Genomic DNA, 15804 nt, shown 5'->3' with positions numbered 1-15804 from the left:
TCATATCTTCAGTGAGCTCAGGTCATGGAAGACCAAGGCTAGAAAAGAAGGTATCTTCAGTGGACTTTTGATTTGGCCCCAGTACAAATTTCTGAAGCAGGGAAGCACAAAATGGCCTGCGGAAACTTTGTGGAAAGAGGAACAGGGGAGGGAAAGCTGAGGAAAAAACACAAATTAATATCAATACATTTATAATTATAAAATGGGGCCAATAAACCCTTCTTGATAGGGTTGTCTGAGGACTGTGTGAGCTAATGCATTGAAAATTCATAGCCAATTGCCCAGCACACACTAGGTCCATAGGACTATGATTTCCAGATCAGGAGATCCCCGGCTCTCACTTGCTTTTGCCTGTTGGCTCTTATGTGTTGCACACACCATGTGTGTTTGGATGATTTCATCCAGCTGTGGTTTTTCTTTCCCTTATCCTTTGATGGGACAGGCTCTAAGCCAAGGGCACTTCATCTAGTGTCTGTGGAAACCAGGCTCCACTTCCACGGATAGGCTTCAGAGGGTCTCTGTTAGTCTGGAAGTTTTATACTTTATTTCTGTTATTTTACTGCTTACTCTTAAGTTTTTAACAAACAAATATTTTTTTTTTCCTAATGAAAATCTCATCAGATATATTCATCTGTCCTTCTTAGCAGATTCAAATTCGGTAACTGCGAGGTGAGGCCTAAGATTCTGCATTTCTAAAAGGCTCCTTGGTGATATCCAGTGCTGTGGGTCCAATGATCTCACTTAAATTAGCAAGGCCAAAGTAGGCTTCTGACTTTCCGGATGTGCCTTTCATTGCCTATGAGCTCCCCCAAACTTTGCCATTTTCTATTTTTCTGGGATATCTAGTCATCAGAAGCAGCCACCCTATTCTGGCATGCTTATAATTATAAATATTTCCGCTCCACAGCTATTTGATCTGTCATTCTTGACCTCTACATGCACTTCATTCTAGTTAGCCATGGATGAAAACTTACATAATTACGTAACAGGGTTATTCCCATCCTGTTTATCTCCAGTCACAGAGCCCCTATTTCTTTCACATAGATGGGCATTCTAACCTCAAAATTCTATGTTGAAGGCCAGCTTTTTAGAACTACTTCCAGTATCAATGATTTTTACAATAAATCATAGCCTGAGGCAAGGATTAAAATGATGGTTTATTTGGCAAACTCAGAGATGAGGAAAAAGGCAAGGGGATCAAGGAAATATGTGATGTAAAACAAAGGGAAGAGACCCAGCAGGTACATCTACCCTGCACAGGGAGGCACTTTTCTAGGGGTTGACAAAAGTGAAATAATAGTTCAGAGTCTACCCAGGAGAAGCAGGAGGGGAATTTTCTTCCCTCTTTTTCCCTTCTCCCATTTCCCATTGGTCAAAATTCCAGATCCCATACCTTATTGTTTCTTCCAAGCTGGGAGGGCAGAAACTCTGGGCATATGGTTGGTCAGTATGGCTGCATGGAGGCATCTCCAAAAAAGGCATCTCCACTTCCCAGGGCAAGTGACTGACTAATCAGCCCTGCAGTGGGATTTGGGAGGTCTTTATCGTCTGTCTTGCCTCAGTATTGAGTCAGCTAGAATAACAGGTGGACACTAATTAATCAGTGGAGCCCTACCTCTCTCCACAAACATGGCAGATACCACTAACTGATCACTGCACTCTTCCCATCTGTTAGCTGGGTACACTTCTTCCCCATGCCTGAAGTTTCCTTGTGTGTGAGGATAGCTACATGAGTAGAACATTCCTGGCCTCACCCTACTTCCTCCCTCCCACTGCCCCAGAGATGCCTTAACCTGATTTTTGACTTTACAATGAGAAACCAAACCATTATTGGTCCTTTTTTCTTAAGATCGGGTTCTGTTCTGCAGGGAGCACATCCCTTCTTTCTGTTCTTCCCTATCATTAGTCTTAGAGAAGTATTTCTCCCTCACCCTACATACCATTTTTTTCCCCCTCAATTGGATGAGGGGCCAAGAGGCGAAGAAGGATGGTATTTCTTGGTCTTCTTCAAGGTCCCAGCAGCTTGGGGCCTGCCCTGGCCTCACAACACTCTAAACAGCACTCCTGGCAGCCACACTCAGTGGATTGCCATGTGGAATAAAGCCTCACTGAGACCTGCAGCCACAGTATCTCTTTGGCTAATGCTGCAACTCAGAGCCATAAAGTAAGTGGTTAGATAACATGGGCTTTAGGAGTCATCAACTTGGGTGTGAGTTCGGTCTTACTCCTTAGGAGCTGTGTGACCTTGGCAAGTTACTGCATCTCGTGAGATCTCAGTTTTCTTATGTGTAAGATGAGAATAATAGTATCTATTTCATAGTTTCTAGGAACTAAATGAGATAATATGGACAGAGTTTCTAGCACTTAGAAAGTACTTAATAATGATAGTTATTGTTACCATGATCTACAGACTTTGGAAAGAGATTAAAAATAAGTCTGGTCCTCCTTCTGGATGGGGCCCATGCCATTTTCAGATATAGCCGGGCAAGTTCCATTGCACTGATGAAGAATTCTAACATTTCCTGCTGGGGAACCTCTGAGGTTACCTCTGATTCTTATTTTATGAATGTGGAGATGCTTTTCTTTCAAGTTTCCCTTGGCATTGGTTTCTTTTTCAGAGTTGATGCAGAGAGATGAATGGTAAGGTGTGTTCTCCTTCAGACTTGGAGAACTTCATGCCACTTCCTCTTCATTTGAAGGATGTGGTTTGCAAATCAGTGCTGAGATACCCTCTTTTTCCTCATAAACCCCTTCCTACATAAAGCCAAACTTGAGTACAGAGGCTTTGGACTCTGCGTGAGAAGCCTCAGAAAAGGAAAAAAAAATTCACACTTCATTAACAAGAAGAATGGCTTTGGAAAAAAATATGTATAGTATACAGCATGTCAGTACCTTTCCAGGAAATGATGGCAAATTAGTCAAATCAAGTTGCAGATATAGTCAAGAAATTCTCACATGAGTTTCCGCTACAAGATTTTGGTGAATAAAATCAAACGACTTATACCCAATATTTCAGAAGTGCAGTGGTGCTGGCTCATCCTCAAGTCACTGTGGAATTGCCTTGGAATTGAAAGCTTCCACAGTGCAGCTTATGGCTTTGCTGCTGAATTATGAAGTGTTTGTGTCTGTGCTGTGAAGTGCTGGGATGCAGGGATAGACTCAAATTCCAGAGAAATACCACCACAATCACCATCTCAGAATACCAGCACCCTTCCTCTTTGCTCAAGAAAGGTTTTATTCCCTCGTGGTCAATGTGCTTTGTTTTTTATAGTTTCTGATGCTGTGGTATTAAAGAGAATTCCTGTTGGGGCGCCATTATATTATGATATCACATATGCAATAGGTTTTGTCCTTTCTGACTTAAAAAAAATAAATTTAAAGGCAACACCATTGCTGCTGTTGCTAAGTGATATTGGCATAATATGTCTTTGGGGGCAATAACTCATTCCTTGTATTTTCACCAAAAAGAGAGACATTTAAGATTATTCTTTTTGGTCTGCTCCTGAAGATTATTGTCACATCATTTGTTATCTTTATGATTGGCACGTTTTTAAGCTGCGGCAAGCTGTGGTTGCCGTGTGGAGAGGCAGATTTTCCTGCATATTGCTTAAAATACTGTCTGTATTTTTCCAAGTAGGTGGCTGTACTACCATCCCAGAATCAGACTTAGAAGAAAGATCAATAGAGCAAGACTCCACTGAACTGTTTACCAACCACAAGCACCTCATTGTAGAGACGCCCTTGCCTGGTAAGAAAATGGGTGGTCTTCACCAATGATATGTCAGGGACAGTGGCACTCTGGTCAGTTCTTGTCATACCAGAGAGCATTTTGCAAAGCTGCTTGTTTTCCAACTTCATCCTTTGCCTCAGCACTGGTGCAGCTGAATTTGATCATTTGTATACTCCTTTCAATATTCAAACCTTTTCTCTTTCTCTTGCCCTCTTTCTTTTTTCCAGAAGTTTCACCCCTCCAAGGAGTCTCGGAATAGTTCAAGTAGAGTTGTCTGGTTGAGGGGAAGATGGCTTTCCCAAGGCTGATCCTGTGTGGACCTCAGGCCAAGCACAAATGTAGGGCTGGCCCGGTGCTTCATCCATCTCACCTGCTTGGAGATGATATGTAGACTGGGGATTGGGATTTTTTTCTTATTGTGCTAGGAGGATTTGTAATACCCAGGGCAAGTCAGTTGAAACCTAGGTGGGAAAAATATTGCTGCTTTTTGGTCATCTGTATGCTTGCAGCCATCGGATATAGTGAGAGGACATCTTTTGGGGACAGACTTTATAATGCAGAGGCCTAGATCCAAAGTAATTTGATACCCCATTCTTTTCACAGAATTCTTATATAGTAAATGTATCAAATTTAATAAAGCATCTCATTGTCCAACAATATCTTGGATTTGATTTATAACTAGAGGGTTATATAGATGGTTTCTCCACGTTATTTCTTCAAAGGAAAGAAACAGAAAGGAACTGAAAACTTTGCTACTCCACGTCCGGTAAGACTCAAATATGATTGTTTTATATATAAAGTAAACTACAGAATTTTTTATATGATTTATTTATTATGCTAAAAATGGAAGAAAGTTTTTTAGGATTGTATGAAAATTTTCAAATATTTTATAGGAATGCAGTACATTAACATCCTCTTTTCATTACCCCATGGTGGCACCTTTTAGAAATTCAGGTTACAGGGGTGCCTGAGTGCCTCAGTTGGTTGAGAGGCTGACTTCAGCTCAGGTCATAATCTCATGATTTGTGAGTTGGAGCCCCGCGTTGGGTTCTGTGCTGTCAGCTGGGAGCCTGGAGCCTGCTTCAGGTTCTGTGTCTCCCTCTCTGCCCTTCCCCTACTTGCCCTCTGTCTCTCTCTCAAAAAAAAAAAAAAAAAAAAAAAAAAAAAAAAAAAAAAATTAAAAAAAAAAATTCAGGTTGTAAAACAATTCACTCATTACAATATGCAAGAAATAAAAGAGATTTTGCCAATTTCCAGTTAAAATTACAGTTGCAAGACTGATTTATGTAAACCGAAATATGTGCCAGTTTTGGAATGCCTCTCTGTCAGTATAAAGGGGGAATACAGTTCATGGTTTTTCTATAAGTGAAATGTCAAAAAATTGAAGAGGATGTATTATTTATTATTTCTAGCATTCTTTTTTAGGAGATGCAGCAGAAGATAAAATATTATTAATTGTCATGCATGGAAGTGGACAACTTTTAACCTTTGGATGAGAATAACCATTAGGTTAATGTCACCCAGCCTGTGGGGACCAGTAGAAGATGTCATGGCTCCGCATATGACTATACTTACAAAAACGCTACACTTCTGGTCATCTTTAACAGCTTCATTCAAGAAAGGTTACAAGACAAGTATATTACTTCTTTAAAATGTGTTTCTGTGTTATGTCTCTCTCTTTTTCTCTCTCTTTTTTCTTTTCTTTTGTATGTTTGTTTTCTGTGGTTGTTTTTGTGCTATGCATATGTGCTAGTGCTAATCTCTGTTCTATTTTTTCTTTTTTTATTTATTTATTTATTTATTTTTTTAAATTTTTTTTTCAACGTTTTTTATTTATTTTTGGGACAGAGAGAGACAGAGCATGAACAGGGGAGGGGCAGAGAGAGAGGGAGACACAGAATCGGAAACAGGCTCCAGGCTCCGAGCCATCAGCCCAGAGCCTGACGCGGGGCTCGAACTCACGGACCGCGAGATCGTGACCTGGCTGAAGTCGGACGCTTAACCGACTGCGCCACCCAGGCGCCCCTATTTTTTCTTTTTTTTGAGAGTCATACCTTGTTTGTACGTGTCCTTCTGCCTTCAACTCTTTCTTTTTCTTTTGTGTTTCTACATTCATGTGCCTTGATCAGTTTTTCTCTCCCTTCACTTACTCCCCCAATTCTTTCCCTTCGCCTTTTGATTCTTTCCCTTTATTTCCTGTGATACAAAACCGAAGCATATTGTTTCATTAAAGGGTTACTTTAAACATACATGAATGTAGTGCTTTCTCTCTCTCTCAAATCCCTCCTCCATTGATTTCCTTCTGTATATGCCCTCCATTATTGTTCCATCCTGTGGGAGAGTGACTACCAGTCCAAATTCAAAAGGCTTCCTATCTCCGGTTTGGGAGTTTAAGGTGACTTTTGTTGTTACAATTACATGTCATACTGAGAATTTTTCTGTTAAGAAGTACATTTGTAAAATGTTTTCCTGGAAATCATTATCAGTATCTTAAGTCTATTGGCACAATTACTTGACCAGATAGTTTATTTTTTATTTGAATCACTAGTACAGAACTCTATATACATATAACATACATATATTTTGAGAAATTTAATTTATTGTCATTTGCATTTTACTAGCTGCCAAAAGGAAAAAAGTTACTAATTAACCTTTTCAACATTATCAAATATCAAATATAAGTTCTAAAATGATAAAATAGGGGCACCTGGGTGGCTCAGTCGGTTAAGCGGCCGACTTCGGCTCAGGTCATGATCTCGCGGTCCTTGAGTTCGAGCCCCGTATCGGGCTCTGTGCTGACAGCTCAGAACCTGGAGCCTGCTTCAGATTCTGTGTCTCCCTCTCTCTGACCCTCCCCCATTCATGCTCTGTCTCTCTCTGTCTCAAAAATAAACGTTAAAAAATAAAATAAAATAAAATAAAATAAAATAAAATAAAATAAAATGATAAAATAATTTGATTCATGATTTAAAAGTATCCTTTGCTTAAAAAAATTTCTGAATTTACGTTACGTAAATTTAAATTATGTCTTTTACCCCTGATGTTAGTATGATTTAAAAACATAAAGTGTTTCTGCTAACAGCCAAGAATTACGTTACCCTTTGAAGTGGCTTTTTAAATATCAAGACATAAATAATTGTTAACTCCTATTATTTTGGCACTAGTATTTCAATCTTTAATAACGATTGTGTATTATCTCTTTCCTGTGTGTGTGTGTGTGTGTGTGTGTGTGTGTATACATGGTCTTGAAATCTTAGAGTAACTCACAAAGCTTTAAGAAGAAAGATGATCCAGGTTTCTGATTAGCCAGATAGTCTTGCTGTTACCAAACATATCAGAATAGATACTTATAAAATAGCAAACATTTAGTAAATTCTTAGTATGTGCTAGGTATGATTTCATTCACTTCTTCCAACATTACTGTGATGTAGATAATGTTATCTCTATTGCAAGTAAGAGTACTGAGACTTATACAGGCCAAATAACTTACCCAGTATCCCACAGTTAGTGTGTAACAGAACTACAGAACTGGGATTTTAATCCAGGCTGATTCCAAAACCCAAATACACACCCAAATGTAGAGATTATTGGTAAGACTACAGTAAAATACATTTTAAACCTGAAGGTTTTTAGTCTAAGATAACTATCTATTTTTGATTTCTAGTGTGGTTGTACCTTTAAAAAATACACCTATTTGCTATACTTCTCCTTTGGTCAATGACCTGTTCATGTTCTTTTCTTTTGGGGGAAGTGGTGGTGGTGGTAAGTATCTCCTTATTGAATTGGGATAGCCTTTAAAAATGGTATTAATCTTTGCTTGATTGGATATGATATAGACATTGTTTTCAGTTTTTCACTTATCTTTCAATTTTGTTTCTTTGTTTTTTTAAGAAGTTTTCTAAATTTTAAGTAGCTAAATCTATTAACCCCTTTCTTTGTGGTTGCTAACTTTGGTGTCCAGCTTGGGTGGTCTGACACCAGGGTCTGCTACCATCTCCTGCCTCTTCTCTGTGCCAGTCTGTTGTGTTTTGTGCTATGGCAAGCTTCAGTCATATCCTCCATGGGAATGCACTGGGTTTTATTTTATTTTAGTTAGTTAGTTTTAAATGTTTTTTATTTATTTTTAAAGGAGAGAGAGACAGAGCATGAGCTGGGGACGAGCAGAGAGAGAGGGAGACATAGAATCCGAAGCAGGCTCCAGGTTCTAAGCTGTCAACACAGAGCCCGATGCGGGGCTCAAACTCACGAACTGTGAGATCATGACCTGAGCCGAAGTTGGACGCTCAACCGACTGAGCCACCCAGGCGCCCATTATTTCATTTTTTTAACTGTAAGTAGGCTTCATAGCCAGTGCAGAGCCCAGTGGGAGGCTTGAACTCATAAACCTGAGATCAGGACCTGAGCTAAGATCAAGAGTCAGATGCTTAAGTAGGCGCCTGGGTGGCACTTGGTTAAACATCCAATTCTTGATTTCGGCTCAGGTCATGATCTCCCAGTTCCTCAGTTCAAGCCCTGTGTTGCCTCTGTGCTCACACCTCGAAGCCTCCTTGGGACCCTCTCTCTGCACCCCCATCTCAAAATACTAATACTAATACTAATAAACTTTTAAAAAATGCTCTAAGAGTTAGATGCTTAGGGGTGTCTGGGTGGCTTAGTCAGTTGAGCGTCCAACTTCAGCTCAGGTCATGGTCTCACAGCTTGTGAGTTGGAGCCCCATGTCAGGCTTTGTGCTGACAGCTCAGAGCGTGGAGCCTGCTTTGGATTCTGTGTCTCCCTCTCTCTCTCTGCCCCTCCCCTGCTTGCTCTCTGTCTGTCTCTCTCAAAAATAATAAACATTAAAACAACAACAACAACAGAGAGAGACACTTAACCAACTAAGCCACCCAGGTGCCCCTGCATTGGATTTTATAAGCCACAGAGCTGTGTTCTCTTCTGCTCTCATCTCACAGAGGTTTACATGAAATGCCTCCTAGGTTTTACCCAGCTCCTTCATCCTTGGGAGAATGACACAAGTAATAGACTCCACAGCTTTCAAAATCCTGCTTCCTTTTGATGTTTGGCCCATCCTGTGGGCTCTCCTTTAGGATGATTAACTTTCCCCAAAGGTTCTTTAGCACTATTGTAATTACCCTTACCCACTCCCACACCAGCTCTCCAGACATGGCCAGACATGTTCCCATCCCATGTGAGCTCAAGTTTGGGCGTGCTGTGCCCACTTAAATCTATATGTACAGAGGCAAGAGAGGCAAGTCAGTTATGAAGTCTGTGCCCCATTCCTCCCATTCTCCAAACTTTTTGTTTCGCCAGCCTCATGAGAAACTGCCTGGTATTTCCATAGGTCAACTGTACCCGGAGCCACAGGGGTTCCCTCACGTTGAGGAACATCAGATCGTGTTACGAATAGCTTTTCTATAATTAACATTAATCAAAGTTATTCTCTGGATTAAAAATGGCTAAGCAAAGAGACCTCTTTTTCTTGTTTTTGTTTTTTTATTTTTTAAAAAAAAATCTGCCTCTGACTAGTCAGTTGTCTGTGTCACAGTATACACAGTTCCCTGTCATATAAAAATGTAGGTGAGGATGAGCAAGAGAATCAAAATAAAATATATGTGAGAATGTTCAAACTCCTTGAAAAGCATTATGTAAATACAGAATTGACAGCGGTCATCTGCCATAGCACCAGTGTCTTTTGTTGTGAGCCAGCAGGTGTCATCCATGGCCTCCTGTTCAGAGATTAAGGGTGTGTCCACAACATTCAGGGAGCTGATGAGGGGCAGGCTGATGGGAGGCACCCAAAGGTTTTCAGCCTTGGTTGTACATTAGGATCTTTAAGTATTTCCAGAGGATTCTTTAATAACTGTTGCTCTTGTAATAAACAAATCCCATCTTTGTATCATTTAGGATATCAGTGCTAGTGATATAAATAATTATTAGTAATAGATTCTTGTTACTTAGCATTTGGTATATTAACAGCAGGAGTTTTAGAGAAAACGCTTGGACATCGTGCTCCAATAATTCTGAAAGATCCAGAGTGGAATGTATTATCATCAAAATTACATGATTATTATCATTTATAGCAGTAACATGAGCATAAATTTATACTGATAATTATAGTTTTTTCTTTATGTCCAACAGCTTCTTTTTTTAATGTTTATTCATTTTTGAGAGAGAGAGACAGACAGAGTGCTAGCAGGGGAGGGGCAGAGAGAGAGGGAGACGGAATCCGAAGCAGGCTCTAGGCCCTGAGCTGTCAGCGCAGAGCCGGTCGCGGGGCTTGAACTCGTGAACCATGAGATCATGACCTGAGCCGAAGTCGGACGCTTAACTGACTGAACCACCCAGGTGCCCCTATGTTCAACATCCTTTGATGCAAAAAGCAAACATTATCAATTAAATATTAAAACAGTATTGGAGAGGTTTCTGAAACAGCAATACAAGGTTCAATACACAATTTAGATTGTGTCAGATGCGGTCCTTTTTATAGTCTTTTTGTGTACACCCTCTTGAATTAGCTGGTGTCATTTTTCTATTTTTATGGCTGAATTATGGAAGCTCTGTGACATCCCATGTGTTAAGGGTTTTGCTGAATTGGACTTTAAAAGGTATAACTTACATTGTAGCACAACTGCCAAGACCTAATCAGAGTAAGATGCCTGTGAGCGTGGTCACATCCCCCAAGGCTTCATCTGTGGGCCAGAGAGAGGGTCTCCGTTCCAGCTGATGTGGGAAAAACATTGCAAAACCCCTCATTCTCAGGTTTGCTGCTGTTTCACTTTAATTATATTCAGCCCACACCCCAACGCATCCTCCAAGGCTCAGTCTGAATAAATTTATCTCCTCATCTGGACACCAAGAGCTGCATTTGAGGCCCTCTTAGAACAAGTGGGGGAGGCATTGTGGATTGTTGCCTTTTAGTCCCATTTTCTGGCTCCTTATTACATCCTTTTTCTTCTCTTTTTATTTTGCTCCACTTTTCAATGTCTTCTTTCTTGTTGTATTGGCAGGTCCTTGTAAGTGCCTTAACTCATTTCTGTAACAGGTGGGGGTGAATAAACCAATATTGGCACCTCTCAAGATTTTTCTGATCACATTTGCTGGTGGTCATGTTTCCCTCTTGAAAAGTCCTGAACTCCCTGCTTCTCTTTAAATATGCTTATCACTCACTTACTCTATTTCAGAAGTTGAATTTTCCTTTCCTGCTGGGATGGATTTGCAAACTCTTTGGACACACCTCTTCTTGGATTCTTTCTACAGTTCAGTAAATTTTTTGCTGTATCAGTAAATCAACCTCTTAAAAGAAGTCAACAAGGGGCGCCTGGGTGTGGCTCAGTTGGTTAAGAGCCCAACTCTTGTCGTTGGCTCAGGTCATGATCTCACAGCTCATGAGTTGGAGCCCTGTGTCAGGCTCTGCACTGACAGTGAGGAGCCTGCTTGGAATTCTCTCTCTCTCCCTCTCTCTCTGTCTCATCCCCACCGGTGCTCTCTGTGTCATAATAAATAAATAAATTTTAAACAAAAGAAAAAAAGTTAACAAGTCACAGAGAAATGGAGAAATCTGTGATCTTAACTTTCCTAATTTATTTTTGCAGATTGTGCTAAGACGCTAATAAGACTGTCCTACTATATTTACTTAGATTTGGCTTTAAAGAGAGGTATGATTCTTTTTTTTTTTTTTTCTTTTTATTTAAATTTTTTTTCCAACGTTTATTTATTTTTGGGACAGAGAGAGACAGAGCATGAACGGGGGAGGGGCAGAGAGAGAGGGAGACACAGAATCGGAAACAGGCTCCAGGCTCTGAGCCATCAGCCCAGAGCCTGACGCGGGGCTCGAACTCAGGACCGTGAGATTGTGACCTGGCTGAAGTCGGACGCTTAACCGACTGCGCCACCCAGGCGCCCCGAGAGGTATGATTCTTAATTCAATACTTGCTGACATTTTTTTCCGTGAGTACTTAGGTGACATTTTAAAAATATTTATTTATTTATTTTGAGAGAGAGAGGAAAGGGGAGGGACAGAGAGAGAGAATCCCAAGCAGGATCTGAGCCGTCAGCACAGAGCTCAACACGGAGCTCGATCCCACGAACCATGAGACCATGACCTGAGCCCAGATCAAGAATTGGACACCTAACCAAATGAGCCACCCAAATGGCCCTTAGGTGACATTGATTTGAACACAGAATTCAGTTTTTGTGAGTATATGAATCATGTACAATTTTAGAGCACCTTTAAAGGAAAAGAATATATAATTCTAGGGGTACCTTGGTGGCCCAGGTGGTTGAACATCCAACTCTTGATTTTTACTCAGGTCATGATCTCATGGTTGTGAGATCCAGCCCTGCATTGGGCTCCACGCTGAGTGTGGAGACTGCTTAAGATTCTGTCCCTCTGTCTCCCTCTGTATCTCTGCCCCCTCCCCCATTTATGCTCTCTCTTTTTCTAAAATAAAAAATATAAATAAATACAAACATACATACATACATACATACATACATACATACATAAATGGAAGAATATCTATTAAAACATTAGATACTACAGTATGGGTGCACCTGGGTGACTCAGTTGGTTAAGCATCCGACTCTTGATTTTGGCTCAGGTCATGATCTCAAGGTTCGTGAGCTTGAGACCTGCATTGGGCTCCACACTGGCAGTGTGGAGCCTGCTTGGGATTCTCCCTCTCGCTCTCTCTATCCCTCCCCTGCTTGCCCTCTATCTCTCTCTCTCAAAATTAATGAACATTAAAAAAAAGAAATACAAAGGTATATGTTTATAGAATCAGAAAGAACGACAAGTGTAAAAAGTTGACAACTTACACAAATATCACAAAATGCATAAAAATAATATACTTATTAACTGCTTCATACAGCTTTTTAATATTTCTGCGTATTTTGGATGCTTATTGTTTATTCACCTCTTCAATTGTCAACAATTTTATAATTTTATTTTCTATAGAATAAATTAAAAGATAATTTAATTTTCCTCTGGCATTGTTGATCAAACATTTGAAAAATTACTGATTGTTTATAAAAGTTTCTTTCTGCTCTATAACTTATTAGTAATGTGTAAGTTTTTAGGATTATTAACAGATTTATGAAAATCATTATCAAGCTTCTTTCATACCTACAATGTATGATTTCAGGGCATTACCAGTTTTATTATTCAGCAATAAATTTTAAATAGCCAATGAATTGATAACTCTCCTTAACCAATTTGGCATCAATGTCCTCATTGAAGTTCATCTTCATCACTACCAGAATTTTATGTCAAAGCAGCCAGGTACTAAATATTTTCTCATTGTCTTCATTATGATTCACTCTTCTTCATTAGCTCAGTTGTTATGCAATTCAAGAGCCTCTTTATTCTATTTGAAATTTATCATCTCATCTTAATGAAGTAATCTGGGTATGATTTGAAAATGTTTTTGTTACAATTTTCTTGTTTATATGAGAATAATTTATATTGATTTTATAGAGGAGCTGTATGACAATGTTCTTGTATGAGAGGTCTGTAATTCTACACTCTGAATTATCAAATATTTCTGACAGCGCAGAACTTCTACTTTCCCTTGGTGTTCCTGAAATAGGTCTCTTCTTACACTCTTAGATGTGTGGTGTTCAGAACATCAGATTTTGTGTGTTTCATACTGTGATTTATCTCCACCAGACTTACACTTCTGATGCCATTTCTCATCTAGCACTGCAACCTTTTGCTCTGCACCTTCCTCTCGTGACATTGGGTAAGTAGGAGCAATGGACAGTAGTGGAGTTCCTGGAATCCATTCCTCCAGCAGAACAGCTGGTGATAATCTAACCGTATTCAGAGTGGACTGCAAGCCACATAACTATATCCCATTAACCCAAATTGAATGTCTCCCAAACTCAATTCCCCTTAGCCAGATCCAATGCCCAATACTAGGGGAGGACAAATGGAAGAGACAGCAGTCTTTACCACTCATGATTAAAATGGCCTTTTCAAATTTTACAAAAACGTGACCATGTACCTTGCTAAGGAAAGTGTCCCAGAGTTTAAGCCTTATTAATGTCGTAGTAAATCCACCTCTATTACAGCATGAAAAAATAGAAAGTATGCTTTAAAGAGTTCATTAGTTTTTTATTTTTTTCCATAAAATATAACTGCAAAAAATGTCCAAGGCAAGAGTATGTGTGTGGGAGTGGAGAGTGCAGATTTTGTAAGAATGTGTTAAAACTTCTTTTACGTGCATTCTAAGTCTCTTCAAGTGTGCCTATCTTTGGGCTCAACTGTGAATACAATTTCACTTTTCATTTTTGGTAATTAGTTTTTCCCCTAGAGGTATCAATAAGCTGTATGGACTTGCAGAGCAATTCTCTAGTGTATGGCCTTGATTCTATAGAAAGATGTTTCACCATATATATACAGGGACAGTTCTGCTGATCCTTACCTCTTGGCAACCATTCCAAGAGTAGCCCCCAAAGGGATTGAATCAGTCCTTTATCTCAACTGGCTGAAGGATATAGAGAAAAAGGTAAAAAAGCACAAAGCAGGCTATTAAATTTAAGTGGGCCATAGCCCCTTTATTGGCTCTAGGATTATTAGGTGGGTGAGAGTGAAGAAGTTTAAAGTGCTGTGAATTTAACTAAACTGTTTAACTGGCTACAGTAATTAATGTTTGTTCCATCTGGTACCAGGTCCAGAGAGAGAAGCTCATTGTATCAACTGTAAACTCTCATTTCTATGCGCTAGGCATTCCATAAAAACATTAAGATCATCTGAATATGGGGAACAATTGGAACCGAATGCTTTTATGTAAACAAAGAATGTAGAAACTTTATCTTCTCAGTTAAGGCAGAGTAATAATTAAGCCTGGATTTCCATCACTTGGCCATTTAGTAAAGTTTAGGTCTGTAATATTGACTGAGTCTTTTAATGTTACCTTCCTATGTTTAGGTGAACTGTTATTTATTTAGGAAGAAAATTAAGAACTCTCTTTAGATCTGTAGTCATAAGTAAGGGAACTGAAGCTTTTATTTTACTAAGTCTTCTGGGATAAAATTAAGGAGTTACTCATTCCTCTGGGAAAAGGATGGTATGTAATCCCAGTTTTTCACACTCAGCAGCTCACAAAAATAAAAAAAAGCAATTAACAAGTAATTCTGCAGGAAAACATTAAACATTCTCCAGACTTAGGATGGATAGAGAATGAGAGTTAAGATTTATTGTCAACTTTCCCCGAAGTGTCAATAACAAATCATAAAACACACACACACACACACACACACACACACACACACACACCCCTTCTGAAATCAGTGATATCTGGGTATGGTTTTCCTTTTCCATCCTAGTAACAGTGATGTACTTTTCTCCAGGCTGGTCTCCAATTTCATCACCTCCTCTGATGCCTGGCAGCCTTTGTTCTTCATTTAAGTCCCTCCCATCATTTGTATGTATATAATTTATTCCTACAATGGCATTAGTTTATGTCATCTCTCTCTCAATCTTTGATTGTGCAGTCTGTAGTGCTGGATCCACTGGATATACACATGCAAAAAGAAATGAATTTAGACACAGATCTTACACCTGACAAAAATTAACTCAAAATGGTTCATCAATCTAAGTGTAAAGCACAAAACCATAAGACTCCTAGAAGATAACATGGGAGACAATCTAGGTTGTCTTAGGTATAGTGATGGCTTTTTAGATGCAAAGCCAAAGATACAATCCATGAAAAAGAAAACTGATAAGCTGGATTTTATTGAATTTAAAAAACGTAAGCTTTGTGAAAGACACTGTCAAGAGAATAAGACAAGCCACAGACTTGTCTTCATAGACAAAGAGCCGTTAACCCAAAATATATGAAGAACTCTTAAACCTCATCAAGAAGAAGAAGAAGAAGGAAAAAACACCCTGATTTTAAAAATGGACAAAAAACCTGAACAGACATGTTAACCAAAGAAGATACACAAATGGCAAGTAAGTGTATGAAAATATGCCCAAGAACATATGTCACTACAGACGTGCAAATTAACAATGAGATACTATGACACTTATATTGGAGTGGCCAAAACCACAGCACTGGCAACACCCAAGTGCT

At 39.4% G+C, this 15804-nt stretch overlaps 1 protein-coding gene across 9 annotated transcripts in view; it reads left to right on the top strand.

The window, feature by feature from the left end:
• BBS9 (Bardet-Biedl syndrome 9) overlaps positions 1–4389 on the top strand; it is a 447491-nt gene extending 443102 nt beyond the window's left edge. For 5 of the 9 annotated variants that reach the window (XM_040472287.1, XM_040472283.1, XM_040472289.1 and 2 more), the window contains 2 exons: positions 3635–3748; positions 3958–4389. In XM_040472287.1, the coding sequence (XP_040328221.1) occupies positions 3635–3748; positions 3958–3989 (146 nt within the window). In that variant the 3' untranslated portion in view covers positions 3990–4389. The remainder of the gene's footprint in view (positions 1–3634; positions 3749–3957) is intronic. The other 4 variants (XM_040472284.1, XM_040472288.1, XM_040472285.1 and 1 more) reach the window with 3 other exon arrangements.
• The last annotated feature ends 11415 nt before the right edge of the window (positions 4390–15804 follow it).

The sequence above is a fragment of the Herpailurus yagouaroundi genome, unplaced genomic scaffold, assembly GCF_014898765.1.
Source record: "Herpailurus yagouaroundi ecotype Mexico unplaced genomic scaffold, PumYag 100, whole genome shotgun sequence".
Classification (NCBI taxonomy): domain Eukaryota; kingdom Metazoa; phylum Chordata; class Mammalia; order Carnivora; family Felidae; genus Herpailurus; species Herpailurus yagouaroundi.
The sequence above is the reverse complement of the archived record's forward strand: the minus strand, read 5'-3'. Positions and strand labels throughout refer to the sequence as shown.